We start from the raw sequence: 21,447 nt of genomic DNA on the forward strand, positions 1-21,447 counted from the left end.
AGCCCTGATCCCTGGGATCTGGGGACCTCTTCCAGTTTGCTGTTCCCTGAGAACCAGGCCTCCCTCTGGAGAGGATCACAAGCTTGGGTTTCACTCTGGGCTTAAACTTGGAAACCCCCCAGGGGCTTGGCTCTGACCGAGATGTTTTCCTCCAGCCTCTTGCCCAATCCCCACTCCTCAGACCTCAGCTTCACCTCCCATGTCCTCGGCAGGGTGAGCTGGACGCCTACGGGTCTGAGAAGGCACCCGGGTTCCCGGCATCAGCTGGCCACTCTCTGCCTAAGAAAGGGCCGGGGTTGCTGCACCCTCTGGTGGCTGGTCCTAGGTGGTGTTGCTGCCCAGCCCAGGGAAGGGAGGGCCTGGCCCCAAAGTCCGAGGGATCAGGGTGGGAAGGGGCAGGGCTTGGCATGGACCTTCCCCTGGCCCCCAGCCACGTGCCTGGCTTTCCCCATGCTGAAGATGCTGAGGCTAGTTCCAGCGACCGCAGCGTGAAGATCTCCGAATCCCGCCTCTCCAGTGCCTCATTTATTGTGCTGCTCTGCTGCTCACAGGGGAAGCCGGTCCCCCAGAGTCCCCTTCCTGGTCCTAGTGAGTATCTTGTCCCTGGATTGCTTGTCAGCCTTGTCCGCCTGGAGCACTCAGTAGCTGGCAGGCTCCCCGCCTTTCCTGGAGTCCGAGGCAGCTGCCCAGCCACCAGCCGTGCGGACGATGGCTTGCACCACAGCGATGAAGCTGGACGCGATCTGGGTGTGATGGTGCCGGGTCTCCAGGGCTGCAGTCACTGCCTAGGGGTGGGAGGAGAGGGGAAGCCTGAGCAAGGCTCCAGATGCCACCTGAACCACACCTGTGTGGTCACAGGCCTCAGCCCAGGTGGTGCCATTTCGGGCCAGGTCATCAGGAAGAGCAGGTTGGGGCCTGCTGGGTCTCACTGGAGCAGGGGGCTTGGCCCTCATGTCACAGGGGCTCCGGATGGCCCAGGCACTAGAGAGAGGACACCAACAATTGTCCACTCCGTGATGATCCAGGCCTCCAGCCCAGGATGCCCTGGGGCCCCACACCGTGACTCAGTTTCTCGAACCCCCGGCCCACCTGGTCAATGTTTCTCTCCACTGTCGTGACGTTGGGCAGAAGCTGGTTGTGCAGCCGGGGCTCCTCCACGGCCCGCTTCACGTCATAGCCGAACCAGAGGTTGTAGATGATGGCCTGGGGCATGGGAGTGTGATCAGCATGGCTTGGGGGCTGTGCAGGGTGGGCACGGCCAGGGAGAAAAGGTGTGACACATATCAGTGCAGTGGCTGTGGTGATCTGTGTGCCCCCAGCAGCTCCCACAACCATCCGGACCTGGCCGTCCTGGCCCACCATGATCGTCGGGCACATGGCCGAGAGCGGCTGCTTCCCTGTGGCCGATGGGAGAAGACAGGGATGCCCGTCAGCTGCCTGCCCAGGACACCCGCCCCTCTCCACCCCAGTACCCCACCCCCGGACCTCCACCCCATACCTGGCTGGATGAAATTGGCAGGTGAGGGGGGTACCCCAAACTCGTTGGTGATGCTGGGAGAGCTGAAGTCGTCCATTTCATCATTGAACAGGATCCCGCTGACCGGGGAGCGGACCTTGGAGCCAAAGCTACCGCCCAGCCAGGTCATACAGTGCCCGACCTTGCCTGGCCCAGCCTGGTCCCTATCCACCCACTGAGGCTCAAACATACTCACTGAGAGGCCCAGGATAAGCTACCAAGGTTGGGCCTCAGTTTCCCACCAGGAAAAGACGTGATGGAGCCACCTTACTGGATAAGTGGGCAGTCCCTGGGCCACCCGCCCCTGGCCCTTTCCCACCCAGGCGGCCCAGCAGCCCCTACTAGAGGTTCATGGTGCTGGTGGCGGACACAGCACTGCCGTCCTCTGTGACGACAGACAGGTGAGCAGTGCCCCCATCAACCGGCGTGTAGAACTCGGGCTTGTAGTAGGAGATCGGGTGAGTGGTGTCGTCAGAGATCTGGGCCCGGAGCTGGGCAGCGAAGAACTCGGAGGTCATGTTGCGGACCACCTGCCGAGACCCCAGAGCTGGCCTGAGGAGGTGGGGAGGGAGGGTGGGGAGGGGGCACAGGTCTCAGAAGGCCCCTGACTGTGGCTCTGACCACAACCCTCTGGCACCCACAACCTTCCGTGGCTCCCCAGGACCCAAGGGCAGGCCCAGGATCTTGCATGACCAATCTGACTCCCTGTCTCTGTCGCGTTCCAGCAACTCTGAATGTCTGTCTGCCTGGTCCTCAGCCTCCAGACCCTTGCTGCATTCAATCACTCATTCCTTCATGCAAAAAATATTTCTAGAGTTTGCACTGCATGCCTGGCACTGGGGAATCAACAGGGAACAGACACTTAGGTCCTGCCCTCATGCCAAGAAAAACAAACACACACACGGAAAGTGCTGAAACCACAAGCCAGGTAAGGGGAATCAAGAGGCATGAGGTATGGGCAGAGTGGTCAGGGAGGGCTTCTCAGAGGAGGCAACGTGTGAAAAGAGCCTGGAATGTTGCCTAAATGGTCAGTGCAAAGGCCCTGAGGCAGGTGGTATAGGCTGGTGAGCGATAGGCAGAGAATGAATGGAGTGGGGTGGGGAGAAGAGGATGAAGATGCAGGCTGGGGCCCATCCCACAGGACCTCCTAGGTCCCATAACAACTGGCTTTTGCTCTGTGCCATGCAGGCTTAGGGCAGAGAAATGAGCAGGCTGGGGAGTGTTTTCACAGGGTCCCTCTGGCAGCTATGACGGGGATAAGGATAAAGCCCAAAGGGGAGGCTGTGGGTATCAACCAGGCAAGAGATGATGGCCTGGGTGGGAGAAAGAGAAGAATCAAGGATGGCGCCGACTAGCGAGGTAAACCCTGCAGAAGGGGCAGGTTTGGGGATGGTCAGGAGCTTGATTTTGGATACTTCATCAGACCCGAAGAGCATGGGTGCATGTATAAAAAAAATAAATAAATAAGCATGGGTTCATGGGCAAGGGCGGGCTGAGAGATGAACATGGAGGTATTGACACTGAGTGGCTGCTGGATGCCATGAGCCTGGCCAAGGTCCCCAAGGCAGTGGCGAGGAGGAGATGAGGAGGTCAAGGAGGAGACAGAGAGGATGGACTCGAAGGCCGAAGAAAATGCCTCAAGAGAGTTTCAACACCGGGCGCAGTGGCTCACGCCTGTAATCCCAGCACTTTGGGAGGCCGAGGCCTGTAATCCCAGCATTTTGGGAGGGGGATCACGACGTCAGGAGATCGAGACCATCCTGGCTAACACAGTGAAACCCCATCTCTACTAAAAATACAAAAAATTAGCCGGGTGTGTCGGCGGGCGCCTGTAGTCCCAACTACTCCAGAGGCTGAGGCAGGAGAATGGCGTGAACCCGGTAGGCGGAGCTTGCGGTGAGCCGAGATCAGGCCACTGGAATCCAGCCTGGGCGATAGAGGGAGACTCCATCTCAAAAAAAAAAAAAAAAAAAAAAAAAGAGTCTGGCTCTGTTGCCCAGGCTGGAGTGCAGTGGCGCGATCTCGGGGCATCACAATCCCTTCCCCGCCCGCCCCCGGGTTCAAGTGATTCTCCTGTCTCAGCCGCCGGAGTAGCTGGGACTACAGGCGCGTGCCACCATGTCTGACTAAATTTGTATTTTTACTAGAGACGGGGTTTCACTATGTTGGCCAGGCTGGTCTCCAACTCCTGATCTCGTGATCCGTCTGCCCCGACCTCCCAAAATGCTGGGATGCGTGAGCCTCCACGCCTGGCCACTATTTTTTCTTTCTTTCGTGTGTGTGTGTGTGTGTGTGTGTGTGTGTGTGTGTGTGTGTGTGGCGAAGTTTCGCTCTTGTTGCCCAGGTTGGAGTGCAATGGTGTGATCTCAGCTCACTGCAATCCCCGCCTCAGCAGGAGAGCAGGAATCTTCAGTGATCCACTGGCGGATCTGCAGCCATTGTGCGCGCCAGGTCTTCCCAAGTCTTTTGTGGGCGCGCCTCTCCTTCCAGTACCTATCCTGCGGGCGTCCCCCAGCCTCCCGCCATTGCCAGCAGGTGCTGAGATCGCGCCATTGCACTCCAGCCTGGGGGACAAGAGCGAAACTCCATGTCAAAAAAAAAAAAAGGATGAAAATTTTGGAAAAATATGGAAGAAATCAAATGGATTTCTAGCTCAACTAAATCGTAATTATTCAGTGTCTAGTTTTTGCAAGAAACCACATATTTCATGTCCACAATCAGGGCCACAGTCGCAGCTCTGAAGTGTGGGTCTTTCCTAAGCAAATTGAAGAACACAGGCATAAAAGTACATTATATCAATAGACCTTTCTCTCTCTCTCTCTCTCTTTTTTTTGAGATGGAGGTTCGCACTGTCACCCAGGCTGGAGTGCAGTGGTGAGATCTCGGGTCACTGCAAGCTACGCCTCCCGAGTTCACGCCATTCTCCTGCCTCAGCCTCCGGAGTAACTGGGACTACAGGCGCCCGCCACCATGCCCGGCTAATTTTTTGTAGTTTTAGTAGAGACGGGGTTTCACTATGTTGGCCAGGCTGGTCTCCAACTCCTGACATCGTGATCCGCCCGCCTCCGCCTCCCAAAGTGCCACCGCGCCCGGCCTTTTTTTTTAAGACAGTCTCCGCCCGGCACAGTGGCTGACGCCTTTAATCCCAGCACTTTCGTAGGCCGAGGCGGGCTGATCACGAGATCAGGAGATCGAGACCATCCTGGCTAACACGGTGAAACCCCGTCTCTACTAAAAATACAAAAAATTTGCCGGGTGTGGTGGCGGGCGCCTGTAGTCCGAGCTACTCCAGAGGCTGAGGCAGGAGAATAGCGTGAACCCGGTAGGCGGAGCTTGCGGTGAGCCGAGATCGGGCCACTGGAATCCAGCCTGGGCGACAGAGGGAGACTGCGTCTCAAAAAAAAAAAAAAAAAAAAAAAAAAAAAAAAAAAAAAAAAAAAGAGTCTGGCTCTGTTGCCCAGGCTGGAGTGCAGTGGCGCGATCTCGGGGCATCACAATCCCTTCCCCGCCCGCCCCCGGGTTCAAGTGATTCTCCTGTCTCAGCCGCCGGAGTAGCTGGGACTACAGGCGCGTGCCACCATGTCTGACTAAATTTGTATTTTTACTAGAGACGGGGTTTCACTATGTTGGCCAGGCTGGTCTCCAACTCCTGATCTCGTGATCCGTCTGCCCCGACCTCCCAAAGTGCTAGGATTATAGGCATAAGCCGCCACGCCCGGCCTCTTTTTTTTCTTTTTCTTTTTTTTATCTGGAGACTGAGTTTTGCACTTGTTGCCCAGGCTGGAGTGCAATGGTGCGATCTCAGCTCACTGCAATCTCCACCTCAGCAGGAGAGCAGGAATCTTCAGTGATCCACGGGCAGATCTGCCGCCATTGTGGGCGCCTGTTCCTCCCGCGACCTTTGTGCCCGCCTCTCTCCTTCCAGTACCTATTGCATGACCCCCCACGTCCGCCTCCCGCCATTGCCAGCAAGTGCCTTGCGCGGGTACCTGGCTGCGCTTATTAATCCGTTAAGCTCGCTCTGTCACGGGCGCCATGATGTGCTCACGCGCCCGCTCCCTCAGATTTAAAAGGCGCGTTGCCCGGCAACAGAAGAAACTGCTGGCTTAGCCGTTGGCCGAGTTGGCGGCTGGACGAGGACGCTCAGAGCCCAGCTCTCGAGAGTTCAAGCAACCGACGGTTCCCCACTGCTCCCAGGAGCGGTTACCTGGGCACTCTGTGCCCCTCCTTCCTGTTCGGGCCCAGGCCGAGGACCTGCCAGTAGGGCTCAGTTGCCTGGAGCCCGTTCAGCCCATCCCCCAGTTCACTTTGCTTGTGGGATCTCCCCGTTGCTCCTGCCCGTGGACTGAGTGGCAGGCCATCCTACAAGCACCCGGACACTTGACATCAGTGGTGTCAAGACAACTCTAAGAAGGTTTTCCGTGATCCTGCAAGCCCTGCGTTCCTTCCTGGGATCCTGCCTTCAATTTGATTGCACAGGTACCACAGCAAGCCAGTGCTGTGTGCTCTGAGTTCCAGGGCGTCCTCCAGCTCAGCCACTGCACTGAGAACATGGACTCTCTGTGGGGCCCAGGAGCCGGGAGTCACCCCTTTGGGGTCCACAACACCCGGCTGTCCCCAGACTTGTGTCCAGGGAAGATAGTGTTGAGGGCCCTCAAGGAGAGCGGGGCAGGGATACCTGAGCAGGACAAGGACCCTAGAGTCCAAGAGAATCCTGGTGATCAGAGAAGGGTCCCCGAGGTCACCGGGGATGCACGGTCTGCATTTCGGCCCCTGCGGGACAATGGAGGCCTCTCTCCCTTTGTGCCCAGGCCCGGGCCTCTGCAGACAGACCTCCATGCCCAGAGGTCAGAAATCAGATATAAGCAGACATCCCAGACCTCCTGGACGAGCTCCTGCACCAACCGAAATGCCATCTCCAGCTCCTACAGCTCCACGGGAGGCTTGCCGGGGCTAAAGCGGAGGAGGGGGCCAGCCTCATCCCACTGCCAGCTGACCCTCAGTTCCTCAAAGACAGTGAGTGAGGACAGGCCTCAGGCTGTCTCTTCAGGTCACACCCAGTGTGAAAAGGCAGCAGATGTAGCACCAGGGCAGACACTCACCCTCAGGAATGACTCCTCCAGATCCGAGGCCTCTAGGCCCAGTACACACAAGTTTCCCCTGCTGCCACGCAGGCGAGGGGAGCCTTTGATGCTGCCACCTCCCTTAGAGCTGGGGTACCGGGTCACTGTTGAAGACCTGGACCGGGAGAAGGAGGCGGCCTTCCAGCGCATCAACAGTGCACTGCAGGTTGAGGACAAGGCCATCTCGGACTGCAGACCCTCACGGCCTTCCCACACTTTGTCCTCACTTGCAACAGGGGCTTCTGGTCTGCCTGCCGTTTCTAAAGCACCCAGTATGGATGCACAGCAGGAGACACACAAGTCCCAAGACTGCCTGGGCCTAGTGGCCCCCCTGCATCTGCTGCACAGGCCTGTAGTCCCAGCTACTTGGGAGGCTGAGGCAGGAGAACAGCATAAACCCGGGAGGCAGAGCTTGCAGTGAGCTGAGATCACGCCACTGCACTCCAGCCTGGGTGACAGAGCAAGACTCCATCTCAAAAAAAAAGAAAAAGAAAAAAAGTTCTTGTGACATTTGTGTATGAAATCAGCCTTCACTACATGGATAGGACAAGCACGCTTCCACGGCACGACTCTGCCATCTTACTACATTTTTTTTATTTTGTAATTTTTTTATTCCTTTTGAGACAGTCTCACTCTGTCACCCAGGCTGAAGTGCAGCCGAGATCTCGGCTCACTGCAACCTCCACCTCTTGGGTTCAAGCAATTCTCCTGTCTCAGCCTCCCAAGTAGCTGGGACTACAGGCACACGTCAAAACGCCTGGCTAATTTTTGTATTTTTAGTAGAGATGGAGTTTTGCCATATTGGTCAGGCTGGTCTCGAACTCCTGACCTCAGGTGATCGACCTGTCTTAGCCTCCCGAACTGCTAGGATTACAGGTGTATGTTTATTTATTTAAGATGGAATCTTGCTCTGTATTTATTAATTTATTTATTTGAGATGGAGTCTTGCTCCATCGCCCAGGCTAGAGTGCAGTGGTGCAATCTCGGCTCCCTGCAACCTCTGACTTCCAGTTTCAAGTGATTCTCCCGCCTCAGTGTCCCAAGTAGCTGGGATTACAGGTGCCTGCCACCACAGCTGGCTAATTTTTGTATTTTTAGTAGAGACAGTGTTTCACCATCTTGGCCAGGCTGGTCTCGGGCTCCTGACCTCATGAACCACCTGCCTCAGCCTCCCAAAGTGTTGGGATTACAGGCCTAAGGCACCATGCTCGGCCATATTTATTTATTTAATTATTTGGAGACAAAGTCTTGCTCTGTCACCCAGGCTGGAGTGCAGTGGCGCCATCTCAGCTCACTGCAGCCTCCGCCTCCGAGGTTTAAGCGATTCTCATGCCTCAGCCTCCTGAGTAACTGGGACTACAGGTACTCACCACCATGCAGGGATATTTTTTTCTATTTTTTTTTAGAGACACGGTTTCACCATGTTGGCCAGGCTGGTCTCGAACTCCTGACCTTAGGTGATGTGACAGCCTCGTCCTCTCAAAGTACTGGGATTACAGGCATGACCCACTGTGCCCGGCCTCTCACTACATTTAAGTGACGCCATGGCTCATGCCTGTAATCCTGGCACTTTGGGAGGCCAAGGCAGGTGGATCACTTGAGGTCGGGAGTTTGACACGAGCCTGGCCAACATGGGGAAACCCCGTCTCTAGTAAAAATGCACAAATTAGTCAGGCGTGGTGGTACAAGCCTGTAGGCCCAGCTACTTGGAAGGCTGAGGCAGGAGAATCACTTTAACCGGGAGGCAGAGGTTGCAGTGAGCCAATATCATGCCACTGCACTCCAGCTTGGGTGACAGAGTGAGACACCGTCTCAAAAAAAAAAAAAAAAGAAAATAGAAAAACATATGATGCCGGGGCATCTCGGCCTCAATACCTGCATGAGCACAGTCATGTCCAGGCCAGGGCTGCTGGTCGAGGTCCGGCCCCATCTCTTTCAGCAGAAAGGGAGTAAGCTTGCAGGGAGGCTGGGGGACAAGATCCCAGGATCTCAGCCTCTGCTCATGGATCAGCTCTGAGACCCCGAGTGAGCTGGGGATGCTCTGTGCACATTGGTTTCCCCAGCTGTCAAGTAAAGGGATTGGATGAGGAAGTCTTGTCAAGGTGGAATGATCTCAGATTTGGGGCAGCAGTGAATGATCCCGCTCCCTGGGCCATGCCAGTGGCCCGGCCTCGGCTCAACACAGCCCCAACACTCTGGAATGGGGATGAGGGGGCAGTCAGCTCTTGCTCCTAGTAAGAGAGATGCAATAGGGCTCTGTGGCTGAGCTGGGTGCCTTGCCTCACACCTGTAATCCCAACCTTTGAGAGGCCGAGGCGGGAGGATTGCTTGAGGCCGGGAATTTTGAGAATAGCCTGGACAACATAGCCAGACCCCATGTCTACAAAATAATAATAAAACACACAGCTATAGTCCAAGCTACTTGGCAGGCTGAGGCAGGAAGGTCCCTTGAGTCCGGGAATTGGAGGCTGCATTGAGCTATAATCGCACCACTGCACTCCAGCTTGGGTGACAAAGTGAGACCCTGTCTCTAAAAGAAAAAAAAATTGGCCTGTGAGCATGGGTTTGATTTTCAAACAGGACCCGGAGGGTAGGGACAGACAGTGCTGTCACCCTTAGGTGCTGAACACTCAGAAACGGGCCAGCGGCAGCCCTTCCCTCACCTGCAGACACCAGATTGGGCAGAACAGCACGTGGCACTTGCAACTCTTGCAGTGAGGGCAGAACCCAGTGTCAACCCTTCTGCCTGTGGGAGGGGCTGCTGAGGCCTGCGGAGAGGCCAGGGTGGAGGCTCGTCCCCTTGTCCAGCCCTTGGTGTGGTCTCCACCAGGTCCCCAGCCCACCAGTGTAGGGCGCCCCTGAGCCTGCTTCTGCCACGGGCCCTGTCTCTACCCAGGACGTCCCCCCACCCTCGCAGTGTCAGGGAAATGATCATGGTGGTGGTGACACTCTGCAGGCAGGGCTGCTGAGAGAAGCTGAGAAGGGTCACACTGCAGGCAGGGGCCCGTGTGACAAGCCCCTCTCACCCCGAGAGAGCTGACCAGGCAGCTCACGAGCAGAGCCACATCCCGGGAGTCCGAGAAAGGTTCTGGCTGGGCTCAGCCACCTCATTGGCCACGGGCAGCCTTTGTCGTGTGAGCCTTGCTCTCCTGGGGAGGCTCAGGCTGACGGCTGATGTGGGCATTGCCGAGGGTAACCTGTGGCCCAGTGTATATGGCCAGCTCTCCTCAAGCTGCATTCATTCAAGTAGGACCCAGGGTGCATGCCCATCTCCAGCCCAGGGCAGCTCCCCTGTAAGCTGGGTGAGCTACTGAAGCCAAGGTGGGAGGCAGCTGACAACACCACCCACGGCCCATGTGGAGGTGGTAGAAAGGCTGGACTCAGCAGGAACACCAAATCCCGGACCAGGCAGAAACCACCCAAGACTGAGGGGCTCGTGCCAGAGCGGTGGCCACAGGTAAGAACCCGGGCCCGGGCTGTGTGTGGCGGGAATCCTCCATGTCCCAGGGCTTAGCGTAGCAAAGGAGGACCAGCCGGGTCACCCGGGTGGCCATCTGTCCCTGTCCCACCTGCAGAGTCAGAACAGCCTCTCTGCAGTGGGGATCATCTCTCTCTGCCAAAGCAATAGCGGTCCCTGCCCCAACCAGACTACCCCACTCAGTGGAGTTACGGATGCTGCTCCAGCATCCTAACACTGCCCAGCTGGTGCCTGCCTGTGCTCACCCACACCCCCCAGGCCAGCCTTCCCTGCAGCCTGGGCTTGGCCACCTTGGCCTGATTGAGCACTGAGGACTCCTGGGCACCCAGCCCCATCACTGCACCTGCTGCTTCCAGCCCCACCCCACCGGCTCTGGGGTTCTTCCCAGCGGCGCTGATCATGAAATCAACATGCACACAAGTCGTCTCAGGAAACTTTTTAATGAAAGTGTCGGCCACGGTGGTGTGTAGGTGGCTGAGCTCAGATTGCAGCTGCTAAGACACCAGCCACTTACCAAGAGAAAGCCAGGCTGCTTCAAACCCAGGGCCCGAGGCAAAAAAGCATCACTTCTGGTCGGGGAGTCTGGAAGCCATGCCTTGTGGGAGGTCACACTGGCATCTAGGCCTTTGCCTGCATTGCAGAAGGAGAGCCGGGTCCCCCTCCTGGAGAAGGCTGCGTTCCCCAGCCCCACACCGGCTTTGCCACCACACAGGCTTTTGAGGCAGGAGGCGGGTAAGACGTAGCTGTAGACCCAAAGCAACCACCAGCCCTGGGACCCTGCGGGAGAGGAGCACTTTTAGAACATGGAAAAGTGTGGTCATCCCATCATTAGACAGCACACATCCTACATAAATAAAAAGTCGTATGGGGAAGGAGGTTGGGGAGGGAATAAAAAATTGGCACAGACATTGATAGACTGGTTTCCAGTTTCAAGGTAATAGATGCACATCATGAGACCAGAGGAGGCAGAGACAAGGGCTGGATTTGGCTTTTCTAAGCAACATGTGTTCCTGTGCAGGGCTGAATGGTCGCTGAGACAGAGATGGAAGCCAGGACAGGGGAGCCCACCGGGCCCAGATAGGTACAGAGAGCAGAGGCTCCTGTTCTGTCCTCGCCACCCACGAGGGTGACACTGCTTGTAAATGGTGGCTGTGCTCTCCCAGCAAGAAAAAAGCACAACTAAATCCACACTGCACACAGACGCAGACAGAAAGCCTTCAAGTGGCTCTGTTTTCTGCTCCCTGCCTTGCCAGGTCCACAAGCAGAGAGGAGTGTCAGGCGCATGGCCCCACTGTCAGGCTCCCCAGTGAGCTGCGGGTTCAGCAGGAGCTGCCCACTGACACACAGGGGACACCCACTCCTCCCACCTTGGGAGCGGTTGCCAGACAGAGCCGCACTGGGTGCTGGTGTCATCCAGGGACCCCACACACTTCCTTAAATGTGATCCTGCTTCCCTCTGGGCAGCTGCATCCTCTCCTCCTGCAGGACCGTCTGGAAACTTGGCTCTCAGTTTGCTCTCTCTTCTCTCCTCTGCCTGCCCCAAGCCCCTCTTTCTAAAAAAGTGATGCCATGTTCATGGGATTATTTCTTGAAAATACTTGGCGGCCTCCATGCTTCTGTTTTCTTTGAGCCAGGTGGTCAGGAGGGCTTACAAAGAATGCCTGGGCTCCCCCGCAGGTGTCGGCAGATGGGGCAGCGAATGGTCCTGTGCCTCCACCTGCTCCGGGAGGGAGTCTCCCGTCTCTAGGCCTGGCCCCTTCCTAACCCTCCACGTATCCTGTTCTCCAGAGACTTCAGAACCCACTCCTGAGAACAGCGGAGCCAGGCGCTTAGAGGAAGACCAAATGCTGCCAGGACACGGATTGTCCAGGGATTACATTCCAGCATCTTATTAGGTATCTGGATCTGTTGAGGAAAAAATTAGAAACTATGTATAAAACTTAAAAATATTGAAGCATCCAAAGTTTATTTAGGATGAAAGTTTTAAAACAAGTCATCAGCAAGCTGCTGCCACCAAGTGGAGACTTATACAAAAGTTGAGCGAGTCCACTGAGCTGAGAGGACAGAAATGAAGTCACCTGTGCTGGGGCAGGGGCAGGGACACTGGGGGCAGGGAGTGTGTGGGCAGAGAAGCCAGAGAAGTCCAGGCCTGTGGAAGCCAAACAGGAGAGCGTGGGCCGGAAGGGCAGTCAGGATCGGGGGACGAGGTCGCTCTCCCTGGAGAACGAACCCTAAAGTGCGTAGCCTGGGATTCCCTCCCTGGGGGTCCTGTCCCCCGACGTTTCACGGGCCTTCTGAGCTGCCTTCCAAGGAGGACTAACACGGCAACAAAAGACCCATTTCTGCACAAAAATCCTTCTGGAAAGAAAAAGAAGAAAGCCAAGAATGGAGTCAAAACGCTACCCAGTGCTGACTAAGCCTCTCAAACCCTGTTCTAAGTGGAGTGTGGTTTCTAAGTCAGGGAAATGGAAGAGGCCCCACCCACACAGGGACAGGGCCATGGCCCCCACAGGATGAAGCAGCAGCGTTTATTCAAGATACAACAGTGAGGGAATCCGGTCACGTTCCCTTCTCCCCAGAGAGGGAGCATCTTGACAAGTGATTCAGTAGAAATCTTTTAGACTCTACAAGTTAAGTTCATAAAAACCACTGCTTTCACCCTGTCTCCCAGGGCCAGGCCTGGACTCCGAGATGAACTGGCTTGGGGCGCCCTCGGGTGGCCACATAAAAAACCCACAGTCTGAGGCCAGCCTGGGGCTTTCAGACCTGGGCGGGATCTGCCCAGGCCACCTGTCCTTCTGCTTTGGGCCGCTGTCTCTTGGCAGATGGCCTGACACCTGGGGGTGGCCCAAGGATGCCTCAGAAAATCTTGATTCCCACTCTACAGATGGCCCGATTAGCCAGAGGTTTCCAGGCCATCTGTCTGCCTCCAGGAGATGGACTGGGACCTTTAGACATCAGTGGAGAACAGGATGCTCTGTCTCTTGCTGTCCAGGGCAGGGATGGCCTCCAGCCGCAAGAAGTACAGCAGCACCTCGACCTGCCCTCGCAGAGTGGGGAAGAGGAGAGTGGCTCAGAGGGGGGCTCACAGCTGCTGGTGGGGAGGTCTTTGGGGCCCAAGTCCCCAAGTCCACCTCAGGTGCTAGAAACCCCTGCTGGTGTCATCAACCCCTTACAGTGAGACGGGGGTGGGGTGGGGTCCTGACGAGGCATGACTTGTTGGGTGGGGGGTGGTTATTTATTTTAGAGATGCACAGGGCCTTGCTCTGTCCCCCAGGCTGGAGTACAGTGGCTCCATCATGGATCACTGCAGCCTCTAACTCCTGGGCTCAAGCAATCCTCCTGTGTCAGCCTCCCAGATACCTAGGATTACAGATGTGTGCCACAATGCCTGCCTAATTTTTCTTTGTATTTTTTCTGGAGATGGGGTTTGCTACATTGCCCAGACTGGTCTCAAACACCTGGGTTCGGTTGTCCTGCCTCGGCCTCCCAAAGTGCTGGGATTACAGGCATGAGCCACCACGCCCGAACACTTGGGGTGGTTTTAAGCCCCCAGCAAGGTGCACCAGCAGGACCAGGAGGTGGCCTGGGCACCCCCTATCACTCCCATCCATGCAAACCTAGGCAAGTCCCTGTCTCTGAATCTCAGCCACCACCACATACAATGCAAGTCGGAAGATGGGCAGGACTGGGGGTGGGGCAGGCAGAGGCCACCTCTGTCAGGCTGGGGTTGCATGGGCTGGAGACTGTCTTCCCATACCTGGGACATGACCTCCAAGGACCTGCTGTCAGTCATGGTGATGGGCTGGCTGGGGTTGGCAGGGAGCTTGCTCTCCTTCTCGGAGGGCCGGAGCAGCGTGGGGCCAAAGACAGTGGTGAAGTTGTGCAGGGATATCTTATTGACTGCCTCCTTCTCTGCCACCCTGTAGAGGACCGAAGCAGAGGGTGCTGTTTCAACGCCACCACCAGGAGAGAGGCAGAGGGGCTGTGCCGTGCTAGAGTCCTCAGGGAGGGAGTGACCTCGACCCTGGCTGTGCTGCAAGCTGACTCCAGCCTTGGTACTTCTGGGTCTCAGTGGCCCGGGACAAGGGGCCAGCTCTGGGCTGATGGGGAGGTCTTCATGATGTGCTTGGGAGGGAAGAGGCGGGTCCAAGTGCACTGCTGGCCACGGCCAAAGCTCTGAGCTCTTTGTTAAGGCCACAGTGCAGAGGGAGGAGGGTGGCAAAGAGGAGAGGCAGTGGTGGGGGTGGCAGTGGTGCTAGTCCTTAGAAGCAGTGAGTTACTGCAGACAGGGGTCGGGGGAAAAGGTCCTTGGTGCTGGGGGTCTGGTGGGAGCAAAGCGGCACCCCAACGGCCTGGAGACCTGGAGTCCTGGGCAGCCACAAGAGAGCTGGGCTACCTTTCAAGGTGCTCTAGAAGGAAAAGGAAGGTGAGCAGGTTGGCCTCCGGCAGGGACAACAACAGGTTGAACATGCAGCTCTTCTTTGCAACTGGGTCTGAAAGAGCTGCAGGAGGCAGTGGGTTACTCCTCTGGGTTACAACAAGCCGGAGACCTCTCCCGAGGTGGTCACATGGAGCACCCGGGACACGAGTCCTTGCGCAGTTTAGGCTTGTCATCATCGTCACACCCACAGCGCTGGCCACCAGTGAGGACCCTGTGAGGGGCACCTGTGTGGGGTGTGAACCACCTGAACGCCTTTTCTCTACCTCGCAGGGGTCAGCAGCACCCGGTGAACAGCAGCAGGAGGAGCCGCTAGAGCAGCTGCTCATGGGCAGAGCAGCCCTTGGGCAACTCCTGCCACCACCCCCTCCCCAGGGAGCCCAAGGCAGGGGAGGCTCAGCATGGAATGAAACAGGGGAGTGAGGGACACAAGGAGGTGGGAAGTGGGAGGGTCCCAGCCCCACCAAGTACGCAGAGACCCCCTCGTCGTCCTGGACATCACAGGGACACCTGCAGGCTGGGAGACCAGGTCCTCTGTGCATGGGCCCGGGAGGCAGACCTGCCCTAAGGGTGATGCAGAGGCCACAGGTGCTGCACGCACCAGCACCCACTCTAGACATCAGCCTCCAGGTTGACTAAGGGTCAGGTCATGTTTGAAACCATGCTTGGCTGGACCAGGACCCATGGCAAGAGCACCTGGGCACCAGTGTTTAGCCCTGGTCTGCAGGAAGGAGGACAGCAGACTTTAGGACCCCACAGCACGGCAGTGCTGACCATTTCACCCACTTGGCCTCCTTGAGGAATAGGGATGGGGAGCCCTCTGGGGATGAGCAAGGCCTTCCAGGACAGGCTCGGTTCTGGTCCCCTGCTTTTTGAGGTTGGGTTAAAATGCCGACCATGGCAGAGGGGTCACAGCTCAGGTTCCCACACCTCACTTTTCACAGCCTCCGAGGGCAGCAGTGCACATGGAGGAGACGTCTCCCACGAGGCCAAGGCCTCCAGTGCTCACCGATGCCCTCTGCGAAGGTGGGGTAGAACTCGTCAGTGAAGAGGGGCTCGGGCAGCTCACGGAGGTACAGCTTCAGCGTGCCTGCGATGGCGTTCACGTCCGTCTCGCTCATCATCACCGACATGTCCTTGTTATCTGGAAAGAGCACGGAAATGCAGCAGCCTCCTTGAAGATCCTGAGTGAGTTACCTGCCATCCCTGCCTTGGCTAAAGCACCGTCCCTGCCATGCTGACCACTGTGTGGGTCCCTCCCGGGCTTTGAGCAGCTCATCTGACTCCTCCCAAGAGCTGTGCATGGTTCTGTGTCTGCAGAGTTGATAGGGGTGCGTGGGCATTCCCATTCCTCTCCCCTGCTTGGCCTGATGTGATGGCCAGGAGGAGGCCAGCATGGCAGGACACAGCACCTGCGTGGGGATTGGGTGGCTCTGCCCTGTACATAGCAACCACCCCTGCACCAGTGTCGTCTGATAGCAGGAAGGCCGTGGGAGAATCTGATTGGTTTCAGTGTTTGAACTGGTGTCTTCATTTGGACCCAATTGGCCATTGGTGCTTACATCCTCACCACAGGCCAGGTCCATTCTGGGCCCCCAGAGGGAGCTGAAACTACCACAGGGCCCTCCCAGGGATGCTGGGCATTCTAGGGGTCCTGGTCAGGGTGGGTGGTGTGTGCTGCAAAGAAGGGTCTGCAGGCACAAAATCCTGTTGCTTTGAAGATGCTGGGAAGGACCCTCTGGGGTCTCAGTGCCCTCCCCTGGCATTTGAGGCAGGTCTGGGTCCTTCAAAGCCTGTGAGGGTTGGTGAGATGGAGGCAGAGATGCTGCAGCCCCGGCCTGTGCTGAATTTCATCAGTGCTCTCTGCCCACCACATCCTCATACAGGGCAGTGGACAGACCGCACTGAGTCCTGGGCTTCCACCTCCTGTCCACTCCCAAGGCAGGAAGGCCAAGTCCCCACAGAAGCCCCTGGTCCACTCCACCAAGTGGCATGAGTGGGTACGATGGTGTAAAAACTGGTTTCTATGGAAGCTGTTTGTACAACTCTTGTTTTCTCTTTTTTAAAAATAATTAAACAGTAAATGAAGAAAAGACACAGAGAAGGATGTGACATGCCTGGGCCATGGAGCACTCTGAGATCTCATCGCGGACACCACTGCCCACACCTCCATTCCGTCCTGCGCAGGCCGACACTCACTGGCGTCGAAGGCTGCCTTCAGTGCCTGGATGTCTGCGGCCACACCGGCCGGACACGCGGTAGATGCCCACCTCCTCCATGCCTCGGCGCTCGATCTCCTCCACGCACTGGCGCACGATGTAGGGCACCTTGGACCTCTCTCTCCTGCAGGAGGAGGGAATGCTCTCAGTGTCCTAACAGCCCTGCTTGGGCCAGAACACAGGAGACCTGCTCCCTATCTGCACACCCGGAGGTGGGGTGAGGACGGTGACGAAGGTACCCAGGTCTGGGGCTGCACACAGAGCCTTCTGCATGCCTGTCCTCCCTCTGCAAGCTCTGTCCTCATTGCATGTACTTTCTCAGGAACCTTTCAAGCGGCCAGAACCCCTGCAAATCACACATGACCTTTGCGGGAAGGTCAGGAGGCCTGTCTAAGTCAAGTCAGCACGGGAAGGGCATCTGACAGATTCCAGGCCTGGGGTTAGCAGCCTGTGCCCCCGGCTGGGAGATCAGACCCGGTGTTGGTCCTGCCACCCACGTGCTGTGTGAGAGGAGAATCCCTGACCCCTGCCCTGGGCCTGGGCCTTAACACACATCCGACGAATGAATGAAGGGTTGCCTCAGCACCGGTGCTCCAAGTCCTGTGATGCTAAGTGCTTTTCTCCTCCGAGTCTTAGCAATGGACAATTCCAATACCTCCACACAGGACACTAGAGTAAGAATCCTTCACAGTTAGAACGCAGTGCTGTGCGGAGGCCTTAACTTGAGTTCTGTTTTGCACCTGGATTTACCAGCACATCAAAGCTGCTTCGCAAGCCCCCTCATTAGCAGGGCTTATCTGGGGGAGCTGCTGATGGAGTCCTCGCTGCTCATGCCCACAGCCCTCCCAGAGTGCTATGCGAGTGGCTGCCGTGCAGTTGGGGGTGGGGTGTGGTGTTTAGACACAGATGGGAGTCCAGGGTATGACTGATGGAGGCCCCGGCCCACGTGACCAGCAAGGTCAGAGGCCCAGCCAGATTCCATCCTGGGGAAGCAAATGAATTCTCAGAGGAAGTGGTCTGTGTCTGCATGAACTGCTCTCAAACCAACAAACAGGCTTCTCTTGGCAACTGACTCATGACAAAGGATTCAAGATTGTTTGAAAAAAAAAAAAGGGAGCAGGGAGGCAGAAAGTCCTGGAAAAGTAAATTGTTTATTTTACAATAAGAAAGTGATTACATATTTTTTTTTTACAATGGTGGAAAATTAGAAGTCATTGTGAAAATGATGTCTACCCACCTTGCTGATGAGTAGGATGTGATTTGGCTCTTTAGGAAACTGAATTTGCAGAACTTAAGAATATTGATTTATAAAGGGCATGGCCATTGACCCAGTCCATCTTATGCAAATCTGGATGCCATAAATAATATTCAAAAATGAAAGTATTGGGGTGGAGGTTGCAGTGAGCAGAGATTGCCCCCGCTACACTCCAGCCTGGTCGACACAGTGAACTCTGTCTCAAAAAAAAAAAAAAAAGAAAAGAAAGAAGAAGCCATTCCCAACGTTGCTCATCAAATTATGACCATAAATTTCCAGGATCAGAGTAACGGCTAAAGAGACTGATGCATCAACACCAGGCAGAGAATAAAGCAGATTTTTTTGTTGTTGTTCTGGAGAGCTTCTAGGAACTTGAAAAATACATATGCCACACTCTTAAGACCCGGTGGTTCTTAATCAGGGATGTTCATTAAAATGCTGGAAAACTGTAAAGACTTCCAGGTCCCATCCAAGGAGATTTTGCTTCTGATTGACTGGCTAGTGGCCTGGCCATTGGTATTTTGAAAAATCCCTCCAAGTGATTCTTTTACATCCCAGATAGAAAACCCTAAATTAAAGGTGAAAAAACCAGACACCAAGTGGCATTTAAATAAATGTCAACTTTAACTCCACAAAGCATCTGGTTGCATGTGGACAGAAAGAGAAGGAAAGAGGGCCCTATATCTGGATAACTTGGAAATGTGCTCCCCCTAGCAAGATATCTACCAAAATTAAAACCATATTTGAGGATGCTGGCACTGCGAGTAATATATAAATGATGCATGTAACGTCATTTAATATGATCTTATTTTTAAAAATGAGTAGAGTGGTGTTTTCTAGCTGTTAGTTTTTCCAAATATCAATATAGAAATTTGCCTTCTGCAGCTGCAGAGGCAATTCAGTTTGCAGCTTGCTTGCATGTGGCCTAGAGCCATAACATGGCCCAGGGCATCTCTGATCCACCCCTCCCACAACCACCAAAGCCAGAGACAACCAAATGCCTTGGGCCATCTGGTGAGAGAGGTAGCTGCATGGCAGTAAGAGTCCTGCTCTGAAGTAACAAGAGCCTTAAGGCCTAGTTTTGACTTACTGCTAACTTGCTGACACTGCACACTTGCTGAGTGATCTTGGGTGCTTTCACCTCTCTGAGGTTCACTATGAAATGAGAGGTCAATGGTCAAACTTAAACACCTTCAGAGGTTGGGTAATATCAGTGAGTAAAATGGACCAGGCAGAGCACAAAGCGGAATGGTGCAGACTGTGGCAAGTTGAGAACTTATGCCTCTGTAAAGGGGGCAGCCACCACTCAGTTACTGCCGATTACTCTATCTTTGCTGAGGACAGTTGCACAGGTAGTGCACTGCAGAAGGGTAACACCTTAGAGGGGTGTCATTTGCATCATAGATGCAAAATTCACAGGTGAAGACTGATGTAGTTTGTCCCTAAAGTTTTGCTTTGATTTGCAGATATTTATCCATGGCAGTTTCCTGAAAGATGTCTATAGAAGGTTTTGAGGAATGGGCACCTTTTAATTTGCTACTAAACTAAACCCCAAGGGCCCATTATATGCCAGCACGGTCCTAGAGATTCCACACTCATTCAGTTCCTTTTCATCATAGGAAGTGGGCATTATAATATCAGGTCCACTGTAAGAGGTGGAGCCTGGGCGTGGTGGCTCATGCCTATAATCCCAGCACTTTGGGAGGCCTACCTGTGCAGATCGCGGGAGCCCAAGAGTTTGAGACCAGCCTGGGCAACACGGTGAAACTCTGCCTTTACAACACATACAAAAAGTAAGCTGGGCTTGGTGGCATGTCCCTGTAGTCCCAGCTATTCGGGAGGCTGAGATGGGAGGATCGCTTGAGCCTGGGAGGTCAAGGCTGCAGTGAGCCCAGATTGCACAACTATACTCCAGCTTAGGCCACAGAGCAAGACCTTGTCTCAAAAAATACAGTAAAATAATAAAAAGAAAGAAAGAGAAAGGAACAGATCAATAGGTACAATAAAGTAATGTTTGTATAAAAAAAGCAAAAGAACATGTTTATTTGGATATTTGTTTATATTCATAAACTCTCTCTAGAAAGATACCAAGAAACTGAATCTATTTGGTTGTATCTGAGAAACTACAGGAATAGGGACAGGGTTGAGATGGTGCCTTCTAAATTTTGAAATATACAAATGTATTGTCTATTTAGAAATAAATGGGCCAGGCGTGGTGGCTAGGCCGGGTGCGGTGGCTCTCGCCTGTAATCCTGGCACTTTGGGAGGTCGAGACTGGCAGATCACTTGAGGTCAGGAGTTTGAGACCAGCCTGGCCAAGATGGTGAAACTCCGTCTCTACTACAAATATGAAAATGGCCAGGTGTGGTGGCTCACCCTGGCAATCCCAGCACTTTGGGAGGCTGAGGCGGGCGGATCACCTGAGGTCAGGAGTTCGAGAACAGCATGACCAACATGGAGAAACCCCATCTCTACTAAAAATATAAAATTAGCCTGGTGTAGTGGCGCATGCCTGTCATCCCAGCCACTCAGGAGGGTGAGGCAGGAGAATTGCTTGAACCTGGGAGATGGAGGTTGTGCCGAGCCGAGATTGCGCCATTGTACTCCATCCTGGGCAACAACAGCAAAACTTTGTCTCACAAAAAGAAACAACAACAACAACAACAACAACAAAACACCCACACAAAAATTAGCTGGGTGTGGTGGTGGGTGCCTATAATCCCAGTTACTCAGGAGGCTGAGGCACGAGAATTGCTTGAACCTGAGAGGCAGAGGTCGCAGTGAGCCAAGATCAGGCCACTGCACTCCAGCCTGGGCAATAGAGCAAGACTCAATCTCTAAATAAATATATAAAATAAATAAATAAATAGTATTAAGACAAAAATCATAAGGACATTACATAAACCACGTTATGCCAGTGATTTTTTAAAATATCAAAACAGGCAGTTTTATAGAAAAATACAACTTCAGGCCAGGTGGGGTGCTTGTAATCCCAGCACTTTGGGAGGCCGAGGTTGGTGGATCACCTGACCTCAGGAGTTCGAGACCAGCCTGGCCAGCATAGCAAAACCCCAACTCTACCAAAAATACAAAAATTAGCTGGGCGTGGTGGCACATGCTTGTAACCCCAGCTACTTGGGAGGCTGAGGCGGGAGAATCACTTGAACCTGGGAGGAGGAGGTTGCAGTGAGCCAAGATCGCGTGACTGCAACAGAGAAATTCTGTCTCAAAAGAAAAATATAACTTCATAAAAACGAAGTAGGGAGAAACAGAAAAGTTTGTCTAGATCTAGAACCATTAAAGGAATTGAATGTTTATTTTAAAATCTGTATCCCGGCCGGGCGCAGTGGCTCAAGCCTGTAATCCCAGCACTTTGGGAGGCCGAGGTGGGCGGATCACAAGGTCAGGAGATCGA

The 21,447-nt window shown here is 54.7% G+C and overlaps 2 protein-coding genes and 1 pseudogene across 11 annotated transcripts; 1 reads left to right on the forward strand and 2 right to left on the reverse strand.

Moving 5' to 3' along the window:
• Positions 1–512: 512 nt before the first annotated feature.
• Positions 513–5,647, reverse strand: LOC749018 (glutathione hydrolase light chain 2). Of its 8 annotated transcripts, none has more exons than XM_063808395.1 (6): positions 5,506–5,592; positions 1,859–2,068; positions 1,499–1,626; positions 1,342–1,397; positions 1,090–1,239; positions 513–785 (listed from the first exon to the last, which is right to left on the reverse strand). In XM_063808395.1, exons 2-6 carry the CDS (start codon positions 2,032–2,034, stop codon positions 639–641), a joined length of 657 nt encoding a protein of 218 aa, XP_063664465.1. In that variant the 5' UTR covers positions 2,035–2,068; positions 5,506–5,592; the 3' UTR covers positions 513–638. The 8 variants fall into 8 exon arrangements, with proteins under 8 accessions (XP_063664465.1, XP_024208679.1, XP_024208675.1 ...); XM_024352911.2 differs by lacking the exon at positions 5,506–5,592 and adding an exon at positions 5,445–5,497; XM_024352907.3 differs by having other exon boundaries at positions 1,090–1,397; positions 1,859–2,046; positions 5,506–5,647.
• LOC112206778 (putative POM121-like protein 1) lies at positions 5,611–18,790 on the forward strand. 3 transcript variants are annotated; one of them, XM_063808393.1, is made up of 6 exons: positions 5,629–6,532; positions 9,890–10,096; positions 11,906–12,012; positions 14,047–14,175; positions 14,832–15,746; positions 16,639–18,668. In XM_063808393.1, the coding sequence occupies exons 1-3, from the start codon at positions 6,068–6,070 to the stop codon at positions 11,948–11,950; spliced, it is 717 nt and encodes a 238-aa protein (XP_063664463.1). In that variant the 5' UTR covers positions 5,629–6,067; the 3' UTR covers positions 11,951–12,012; positions 14,047–14,175; positions 14,832–15,746; positions 16,639–18,668. The 3 variants fall into 3 exon arrangements, with proteins under 3 accessions (XP_063664461.1, XP_063664463.1, XP_063664462.1); XM_063808392.1 differs by lacking the exon at positions 11,906–12,012 and having other exon boundaries at positions 5,632–6,532; positions 16,639–18,790; XM_063808391.1 differs by lacking the exons at positions 9,890–10,096; positions 11,906–12,012; positions 14,047–14,175; positions 14,832–15,746; positions 16,639–18,668 and adding exons at positions 7,381–7,884; positions 8,438–8,730 and having other exon boundaries at positions 5,611–6,987.
• On the reverse strand, positions 16,266–17,082 carry LOC107973172 (uncharacterized; annotated as a pseudogene).
• Positions 18,791–21,447: the final 2,657 nt, after the last annotated feature.

This window comes from Pan troglodytes, chromosome 23 (assembly GCF_028858775.2).
Source record: "Pan troglodytes isolate AG18354 chromosome 23, NHGRI_mPanTro3-v2.0_pri, whole genome shotgun sequence".
Lineage (NCBI taxonomy): Eukaryota > Metazoa > Chordata > Mammalia > Primates > Hominidae > Pan > Pan troglodytes.